Source organism: Aspergillus glaucus (genome assembly GCF_001890805.1).
Source record: "Aspergillus glaucus CBS 516.65 unplaced genomic scaffold ASPGLscaffold_11, whole genome shotgun sequence".
Lineage (NCBI taxonomy): Eukaryota > Fungi > Ascomycota > Eurotiomycetes > Eurotiales > Aspergillaceae > Aspergillus > Aspergillus glaucus.
In genome coordinates this window covers 23,208-32,535 of record NW_019170463.1, presented here as the reverse complement: position 1 = coordinate 32,535, position 9,328 = coordinate 23,208, and the positions used below count along the sequence as shown (strand labels likewise).

The 9,328-nt window shown below is 48.1% G+C and overlaps 5 protein-coding genes across 5 annotated transcripts; 3 read left to right on the top strand and 2 right to left on the bottom strand.

Moving 5' to 3' along the window:
- Window positions 1-1,267: 1,267 nt before the first annotated feature.
- Window positions 1,268-2,470, top strand: ASPGLDRAFT_35736 (MBL fold metallo-hydrolase; the record flags this gene model as incomplete). The annotated part of the gene is made up of 5 exons (XM_022544595.1): window positions 1,268-1,428; window positions 1,475-1,505; window positions 1,560-1,690; window positions 1,744-1,999; window positions 2,054-2,470. 5 exons carry the CDS (start codon window positions 1,268-1,270, stop codon window positions 2,468-2,470), a joined length of 996 nt encoding a protein of 331 aa, XP_022400402.1.
- Window positions 2,471-3,278: 808 nt separating this feature from the next.
- On the top strand, window positions 3,279-5,828 carry ASPGLDRAFT_171832 (uncharacterized protein). Its single transcript, XM_022542750.1, has 4 exons — window positions 3,279-3,443; window positions 3,512-3,597; window positions 3,648-4,662; window positions 4,710-5,828. The coding sequence occupies exons 1-4, from the start codon at window positions 3,378-3,380 to the stop codon at window positions 5,667-5,669; spliced, it is 2,127 nt and encodes a 708-aa protein (XP_022400401.1). The 5' UTR covers window positions 3,279-3,377; the 3' UTR covers window positions 5,670-5,828.
- Window positions 5,759-6,177, bottom strand: ASPGLDRAFT_127145 (Dabb family protein; the record flags this gene model as incomplete). The annotated part of the gene is made up of 2 exons (XM_022540708.1): window positions 5,759-5,870; window positions 5,933-6,177. Coding segments are annotated over 2 exons (357 nt in total), but the record flags the coding sequence as incomplete, so codon positions are not given.
- A 282-nt stretch (window positions 6,178-6,459) lies between these two features.
- On the top strand, window positions 6,460-7,577 carry ASPGLDRAFT_47358 (SMP-30/gluconolactonase/LRE family protein). Its single transcript, XM_022546658.1, has one exon. The coding sequence runs from the start codon at window positions 6,533-6,535 to the stop codon at window positions 7,514-7,516; it is 984 nt and encodes a 327-aa protein (XP_022400399.1). The 5' UTR covers window positions 6,460-6,532; the 3' UTR covers window positions 7,517-7,577.
- Window positions 7,578-7,711: 134 nt separating this feature from the next.
- Window positions 7,712-9,223, bottom strand: ASPGLDRAFT_1491714 (uncharacterized protein; the record flags this gene model as incomplete). The annotated part of the gene is made up of 1 exon (XM_022542003.1): window positions 7,712-9,223. One exon carries the CDS (start codon window positions 9,221-9,223, stop codon window positions 7,712-7,714), a length of 1,512 nt encoding a protein of 503 aa, XP_022400398.1.
- Window positions 9,224-9,328: the final 105 nt, after the last annotated feature.

The following is a 9,328-nucleotide window of genomic DNA, read 5'->3' as shown; positions in this document are numbered from 1 at the left end:
TGTTCTTCGTCCTAGTTGAACTGCACCTTCAGCTCCGTAGTGTAGTGCTGTACTATGTAGACTCGGTAGACAATCGGATGCGTTGGCAGTCTTATATGTATGTTATGAATTCCGTCTCGATGGCGTCTCATATGACTTCTTCATAGAAAATAGCCGAGGTGGTGCTTTTCATTGTAGACATTATGTATCAGGATAATCAGTTTGGATAGCAATGATTACAGTATTCCTCAGAGTTTACAGCGCGTAACTCTAGTAAAATATGAAAAATTTGTCTTCAGCATCTTAGTTCCCAAGATAGACAAGCAACATGTTTATTTCGAGGTGTAGCTATGTTGTTGTTGCGTGGATGAAAAGGTTTCCATTGAAAATCATAACGAGGTAATCTTCTCCCCATTAACGACGTTCCCCGGAGAATTATTTATTTCGTTAAGAGGATAAATTTCTCTATTTCATAGATTTGTAAGGTCTTTCTCTCTCATAAATCTTCACTTTGTACTTTGTATGAGACCCTCGTGCACAGCGAAAGTCGGTTGAGTGGTTAAACTGACGGTCCAAGGAGATGCGGCGTTACAACCTGCTTCCTGGATCGTTCTAATCAGTAATGTCTTGTACTTGAAAAGATATATGTTCGTGTTTGGTGGCAAACTTATTCAAGTGCACCCGTTCCTGAAACGATGTTGAACCGAAATGGATGTACGCGAGGATAACTGATGCTGCCTTGATGCTTAACCTTTGGTACGATGAACTGTGTAGAGCTGACGCGACGTCTACTGACTAGCTACAGGGAAGCAACAGCGTGAGTTGGATACTCTGCTCCTGTCTAGTGACCTGGACCTCCTCCGGGGCGTTCTTCTGCCCAAAGAAGACTCGAACCAAAAACGATGTTGTGGCTCTACGAAATCTCCAACCATCAACATCCTAGAACCAAGTCTCAACCATCGGATCCACATCAAGGCTTGAGAGATCTTCTTTATACGAGAGATGAAGAGACAGTAACTGCTCGAGGATGCCAGCAACGAAACTGAGCCGGACTGCCAAGTCAAAACCGCATTGACCGAGCCCCTCAACGACACGCGGGTGAAATCAAGTCTTTTATCATACAAGTACGGGGAGGCGACTGATGGCTCGAGTAGGCGGCGTGCAAGGGCTGATTTCATACCAAGGTAATAACCATGACATCATGGTCATATTTCTCGTATACTTGAATATACAATTTTCCCACCGGCAGAGGACTGTTATAATAAATTCAAAGTAAGATGCGAAAGTAATGTCAATCACGATAAATCCGGCTAGCACGAAGCCCCCTACGAGGGACAACGCCAATCCTCCGGCGCATCTTCCCGTTGCCAAAGATGAGAAACAACATCCGTCCAAGGCTGGTGGCGAGAATGCTTCCGTCTATTTTGTTGGGACTGCAACGACAATCTTGTTAGTGGAATACTCTGAATATATTGATCAAGTGCTAATTGCATAGAGAATGGGAGGGAACTCGAGTTTTGACCGATGTAAGTCTTACCTAAAGTCAGTACGGAGTATACAGGATACTAATGTCAATGCAGCCGAACTTTCTTCATGCCGGCGACCACGTCCATCTCGGCCCAGGCGTCTCCAGTACTCGTCGAACTAACCCATCCGTGGATTTGCATGATCTCCCCCGGATTGACCTCGTTCTTCTTTCGCATTATCACGCGTGGGCTCTCACCATCCTGTTCATCGACGTAACCGACTAACAGATTGATAAAGCGACCATTTCGATCAAGAGGTCGAAGCGAGTCTCCGTCGTGATCTACCTATCGTCAGTACCAGCCACGCTAAAAAGGCATTGTCATCCAAGGGCGACGATCCATTTACGAATGTCCACGACCTGGAGCCATTTCACCAACTGATGGTCGATGTCAACGAGGATACGGTGCAAAAGCAGCCCCGAATTCGAGTCACCGGTATGCCTGGAAAACATGTCGCTGGTCCAATAGAGAAATTAAATGAATATGTTTCTGCTGTATGTCCCCTGCCCCACCCAGAAGGAAGGTTCGACGATAATAATACAGGCTAGATTCCTCCAACAAACGGCTGGATGGTCGAACTGGGATACGAAACGAACAACACATTCAACACCGGCTACCGCATCTACATTTCCGGCGATACATTGATGGTAAACGACCTCAAGGAAATCCCTAAATGCTATCCCGACCACCCCATCGATTTGATGCTCGTTCACCTCGGCGGGACGACAGTGCCATCGCCAACGATGTCCCCTCTGGCAGTGATGGTGACGATGGACGCCAAGCAGGGGGTTGAATTGTTGCGGCTGATAAAGCCGGACGTGACGATTCCAATTCATTACGACGATTATGAGGTGTTCGCGAGTCCGCTGGAGGACTTCCAGAAGCTCGTTCAGCAGGAAGGGCTAGGTGGGGGTGTGGTGTATTTGAATCGAGGGGAGAAGTATCAGTTCTGTGTTAGGTCGTAGCATGGAGAGCGTCGTTTGAATTATGACTTGAGTTAAAGCCCCCGTGGATGTTATTTGCGCGGCAGTTTAGTCCTTCGGATAGTGTAAATGGCGGCAGCAAATGACACATTATTGTTGTTCAGGAATGCCAAATTGCGTACTGCTACTTCATGTATTAACATATCCGAACGGTATAGTTCAAACGTCTCCAATGGGACATTGGCGTTATCCTGGACCGTCAACATTAAAGTTCAAATTCTGCCATGCCATTATTCTGTAAAATTAACCCGAATTTCGATCCTACTCAAGCTAGTTCTTCCATTTTCCGCGATAGTAGTCAAGGAATCCGCACAAAGCCCTAAATTTCTCATACCTGAATCTGCGGCAACTGGAATGAGTGACATTTCACGCCGTGTCCATTCAATCAAGAGAGAGTCCATGCCTGAATCAGTGTAGGCTCACGCTTGCTATACAGTACATTAATTAGCAACATAGAAAAAAAATACTCACGTCTATTCACTGTTGAACTGATGAAAGTCAAGATGGATTAATAGTCGGCCCGATTACCGAGGCCGACAGATTCCTTCCTCATATATGGACACCGCAGCCATCTGCTTTAGATAGCCAAGCACTCATTCTATCGTCTATGGTGTCTATAGATGTCAATGTCATCCTCTAGTGTAATTAAATTCCTCGCCTATAGCCTCGTGCAGTCCGGATAATCGACTCCCCGATTCCCCGATCCCTGAGCTACCCGCTCACTTTAGGAACTCGGAACGGGAAAATCCCGCTCTCCTATCGTCTTGCAAACGACTTGGATGCACAACTCAGCCACGAAGAGAAGCCACGGTTACTTTTGACAGCTATTTATTATTTATGCGTATTAGATATCTACTGTGCAATTGTTTTTGATTGCACCTTATCAAATATGGATTCGCCTCGACGGGTCCGAAATCGGGTCGCTTGTCGAAGATGCCAACGTAGGAAAATTCGCGTGCGCTACTCCTAAATTGACGCATCTTCATTTAAACAGTACGACTGACTCTTGCCTTGGCATGGCAGTGTGATGGCAATTTGCCTTCTTGCGGATCCTGCCAAAAGGTGGGAGTTGATTGCGTGAATGACGGGAAGCAGGAGGTCCATCGTCTGTCAGTGTTCTGGAAGTGCGTGGCCTTGGCTCTTACTAATTGTTCATTAGCTACCTGGCGAATATGGAAAATAGGGTGAGATGGTTAGAGTCTCTGGTGAAGGAAAATTGCCCCGATGTCGATCTGAATTCGGGTCCCAAAGTGTCGGCTGAACAGCCACAAACAGCTGTTCCAAGCAGTCACAGCGAAGTGGACTCTGGATTTGCACAGACTCCGCTTCAAGGCCAACAACCGCGAACGGAACATGTCACTGTCACTCACGGACAATACCAAGAACCCTCGACCCCGGCAATTCCACGAACAGTCAACGACGAACCACAACAAGGACATGAAATCGGTCTAGTATCCCTCTCATCCGGCGGCGGCCCATGCTATATTGGACCTTCCAGCGGGTATTTCTTTGCAAAGCGCATATTCTCCAGGGCACACCGTCGAAGGAATCAAAAAGGGCCAGTAGCGAGCGTGCCAGGGTCCTCGAGTTTACCAACCGAGCTATTGAATACACCAGCGGCATTGCCCCCTCGAAAAGAAAACGCCATTGAGCTTTCTACGAGATACTTCCAAACTATCCATCTGGTGTATCCCTTTTTACACGAACTTTCTCACATGGACACCATTGAACGTGTTTATTCGTCGCAAGAAAACAGACCGTCAGACCTCTTCCAGGTGTTCATGGTCTTAGCTATAGCTGCCTTGGATATGTCTCGCCAGTACAAGGTCCATCTTCCCGTGGAAGGTTATTATTCCGCAGCGATGGAATATGTCGAGCATACTTGTGGCGATGGCTCTGTGACCGGCCTACAAAGCCTTCTTCTCCTGATGGTATATGCGCTGCACAATCCATCTTGCAGTCTCAATATATGGAATCTAAATTACCAATGCCTCGCAAGTGTGATTGATCTTGGTCTGCAACGCGATGTCCGCGCATCGTCAACGTTTTCGATTTCCGTTCTGGAACAGGAGATGAGAACCCGTGTCTTTTGGGTTGCATATACATTCGACCGCGTCATATGCACGATGATGGGCCGACCAATTGGGGTACGCGATGAGGCATGTGAACTGCGAGTAAGTTACCATGACTGACGTTTAATAATACAAGCTCACGTATGTAGTTCCCATTGGATATTGCAGGTTCCGACCTAGTCGGAGCAAATGACACTCAGTCACAGCATGCTCAGTCCTCACCACTTGCCTACTCGATTCATCTCTTCAAACTCGCCCGAATGAATTCAGAAATCAAGTACATCATGCACAGTATCTCTCGAGACACGCCCGCATATGCGTATCCTCCGATTAGAGATATTTCTTCATGGCAACGGGATATGATTCATTCGTTGCAAGATTGGCTCCATCAAATACCACAGCAATCTAGCAGCGATTGTGACAGAATGGCCCAACTTTGTAAGATTAGATATCATGAAATCATGATCTTATTATTGAGGCCGAGTCCAGCTATCCCGACTCCACCAGAAAACTCATTCGATCTATGTTTCCACCATGCTGTCGATCTGCTGCGTGGCTTTGGAGAGCTCTACCGTTCCGGAAGTCTTCTCTACAGTCGGCTGGTCGTTCATTCTATTCTCCTAAGCACATTCGTTATGCTGTATTGCATTTGGAAAGTACCGTCGACAGCAGCAAAATGCAGTGTAAATGAGCTTGCAGCCGACTTTAATACGTCGCAAAACATCCTGAGCAGCATCGGAGAATACTGGACCGAAGCAAACCGAGCACGCGACTGCGTTGACGAGTTCTATAATGTCACCCTTCAAAGACTTTTGGGCAATGACCAGGCAACCGCTTCGAGATCATCACCGATAGCTAACAGAACTCGGCCTCACCTCAGTAATACTCATGCTGCTTCATCCTCGGGTGAAATCCATCGTGATATCGGTCGAGCGAACGCCGATTATGGACAGGTTGATTCGAATATGCACCAGCAGCACGATCACACCGAAAATACGGCCGTTACTCACGATCATATTAACTTATTCGACGACTTTCTACAAGGCGATTTTCAAGGTTGGAGTGGTATGCCGGATATCGATGGCCTTATGTGGGAGTTTTTTCATTGATTCGCGGTCAAATGTATTACTTCACAACACGAATATACGCATAACGTTGTAATTTACCATGTCGCCCATACTCTTTCCAAATTGTCAATTTACGCCGAGTTCAAAACGGGAAAAGAGCACATGTGCTCGTCTTCCTGATCAACCTCGAAATCAAAGCGCATCAAATCCTCTTTGTACGGAAACATGTAAGTGCTCGTGACCCTACAAATGAAAGCCCCGTTAGTCCCGGCATAAATCATAAGAGACCACATTCAGTGCCATACCTATGATGTTCGTCGCTCGTTTGATATTCTGCCAACGCCTCCCTGCCTTCGTGATAGCTGACCAAGGCAATCTCGAAGCCTTTACTCCGTTCAATAGGATCAGTGACTGACGGGCCCCCGACGATTAAACGTCCATCTTTGACGCAGGGGAGGGATTTTAGCTTCTTCAGTTCGGCGACGAAGGTCTGCTTGTGTTCGTGGGTCACGTCGGGTCGGAATTTGAAGAGAACTGATAAATCGAGGGTCGATTAGCATCAACTTTCGCTAAACGAAGGCTGCTCTCACTTACCAATGTGGATAAGGGTCATGGTGATACCTTGACTTGTGTAAAATGTACCTGGGGAAAAGGTCGATGCCTGCTGGCTTTCTTTCCCTATAAAACTACCTCGGTGTTGGTTCGACGGGATGCAAGCGCATCAGGTGCGGAAATTCCGCGGTCACGGACAACCACCGAGAACGAAGTATGGCTGCGCATCTCAAAGGAATCGCGACTACCGAGGCTCGAAAAAATCGTTTTTTTCGCGCATATTTCGACAGCTGGGGGATAACCGAGAAGCCAGGTGGAATCAGATTGCATTGGAGGCGTCAGAGCGTTCGTATATGGTGGATATGTGGGCTGCCAACGGTGACTTTCCTTTTCGCCGCAAAGCATTCAACGCACATTCAACGCACAATATGGCAAGCTCGGAATATGCTTACGTTGTTGCTGAGCTATGGACATCTCTTCCTGAGCAGTTTCGACGCCCAGGGACGTCAGAACATTCGCAAAATCAGAAACGCGGCCGACCCCTCGACTCCTTCCTCGAAGGGCCTGTATACGTGCCCACCATCGCCCTGCTTTTCGTCACCGACATTCCCTACGGACGCATCTTCTCAGTTAACCCCATTACGGCCGAATGGTCTTTGGTCGTTGAATATGATGGCGAACCGAACGGAATGGCATGGAATCCAATTTCTCGAACGATCGTGGTCGCCGACTTCAAGCAAGGCATCCTGTCTCTCGACCCCGAAACTAGACGGCTCGAAACGCTCGCCTCTCGCTACCACGGGGAACGACTCAAAGGGCCCAATGATCTGGTTGTCAGTGACGACGGTATCATCTTCTTTACCGATCAGGGAATGACAGGCCTCCATGACCCAACCGGTAGGGTCTATCGACTTCATCCCGACGGCAAACTCGACCATATCCTCACGAATAGGCCTTCCCCCAATGGCCTTGTGCTCAGCCGTGACAGGACGGCGCTGTTTGTGGCCATTACTCGTGACAATTCTGTCTGGCATGTGCCTTTCTACGCCGATGGTTCTATGCAGCGAGTTGGTCGGTTTTCGAATTACTTTGGTATTGGCAGACCAGATGGAATGGCTTTGGGCGTGGAGGGAAATACATTCGTTGCGCATTCGACTCTCGGGACGATATTCATGCATCGGGCAAATGGAGAGCTAATGGCGAAGATTCGAAGCCCGCAAGGAACGGGAACAACCAATTTTACATGGGCTGGAGAAGGATCAAATGTACTGTACATCGTAGAGAGCGAGACGGGGTCGGTATTGAGGCTTGGCTGGCATTGTGCTGGATGTTTGTAGATTAACATGCATACGGATCACATGTAGTGAATGCTTACATTCGCTTCTGAATATATCAGGTATCCCTGTAAACGAACGATTCCATACACATTGATAATACCCCCTATCCCATTTACCACCACTAGAGCTATTCAAATCTCTGGCATCTAAATAGAAATTTCGAGGAAGGCACATAGATTTGCTCGTTCAACTTTATCACCGATAAATTAAGCAACTTCCCTCTGTTCGAGCATCACCCTTAGGGAGGCGTCGAGCCATCGGAACGATATCCCAGATTGTTGCAGCTTCTCTGAAGACGAGATCGATCAGTTCGAGGTTGCGGTTTATCGTCTCCGGAAAGAAGGGAATGACAATCAAGGGGACACTGGCAGAGAGAACAGCGAAGACAATATAGTATTTCCAACCAATACTAGACAGCGCAACAGGCGTAATCATGGTGATTATACAGTTCCACAGCCAGTGATTCGCCGTCGATATGGACGACATGGCAACTCGAAGGTGTACAGGTGCAATCTCCGCCGTGTAAAGGAAATTGTCACCCAAGAAACCGATGGGATAACATAAATTGAACATAAAGATGAACACCGCAGCAGCTATCGAGGCAGCGTGGTTTGAAGCAGGAAAACTCGTCGCAACGGCCATCACTACCATGCATAGTGACATTCCCGTTCCGCTGATGATAAATACCACACACCGTCCCAGATAGTCGATGGCAGCGAAGGCGATGAATGAGCAGAGTAGCTTCCATATGAGGGAGGTAGCCGCGAGGATCTGGGGAAGGTCGCCCTGGAGGTGCAAGTTATCCTCGAAAATTGTCGTAGTGTAAATGGAGATTAAATTCCCGCCAACTAGCTGCTGAAGGGTTTGCAGCATGATACAAAGAACCAGCCGATAACCAAGCCGCGATTGGTCACCACTCGCGAATGGATCCCGAAGTGAGGCACCCTGGACGGCCTCGAGAGAGTGTTGGATCCGGGAAATCTCAGATCGGACATGCTCGTTGTCTCTGGAAAGTCCGTTAAGCTTGGCAAGAGTGTCTGTTGCGCTTTCGATTTGATTCTTCTGAACCAACCAGTGTGTGGACTCCGGGAGGGCAAAAATTGAGAAACAGATAACCGGTGAGAACAAGATGGGGATGGCCAAAGATATGCGCCATTGGACGGGCTGAAATGTGACCTTGCCGAAGCCGAAGTTTATCCAACTGGAACTGGCAAAACCGACGCAAATGAAGATACCAGCTGCAATGACCTGGCGTCCTCTCCCACCAGCCGATGGGTTTTCTGATTGCCACACAGGCACCGTGACGCTCAACTGGCCTATCCCGAGACCCAGAATAACCCGTCCAACGATAAACTGCGCCAGAGAGAACGCTGAGCACTGAAGGATTTGACCAACCAGTGCGAGCATACCCGCAATGAAGATGCTCTTTCGGCGGCCAAGAGCGTCTCCGGTTACCGAACAGGATAGAGCACCCACAAGGGCCCCAGGTTGCAAGCAGGCATTGGCCAACCCTTTTATGGTTGAGTTTCGTGCCTCCTCAGCCCCTGTGGTATTGATAGTGTCGACTTGGGGAAAGTAACAGATGACGTCGGGGAGGTCTAGTAGGGCCGAGAGTCCGGCCTGGTTATAGTCGTACAGGATAAAGGCAGATGCGACGACCAGGAAGATTTGCGAGAAACGAAGAATCTGGGGCTTGGGATGCATCATGAGAATAATTCAAGTTTCTGAGAATGTTTACCAAATAGGCGCTACGGCGCTGTTATATACCTTACAGGCAATTGAAGACTGACGCGAGTCACCTGGCAAGTCGGT

Excerpts from the sequence above, each read along its gene's own strand:
- ASPGLDRAFT_171832 (XM_022542750.1), top strand. The coding sequence starts at position 3,378 with ATGGATTCGCCTCGACGGGTCCGAAATCGGGTCGCTTGTCGAAGATGC. Across the intron at positions 3,444-3,511 it reads GCCAACGTAGGAAAATTCGC|TGTGATGGCAATTTGCCTTC; the intron begins GTGCGCTACTCC and ends TTGGCATGGCAG. Across the intron at positions 3,598-3,647 it reads AAGCAGGAGGTCCATCGTCT|CTACCTGGCGAATATGGAAA; the intron begins GTCAGTGTTCTG and ends ATTGTTCATTAG.
- ASPGLDRAFT_47358 (XM_022546658.1), top strand. The coding sequence starts at position 6,533 with ATGGTGGATATGTGGGCTGCCAACGGTGACTTTCCTTTTCGCCGCAAA.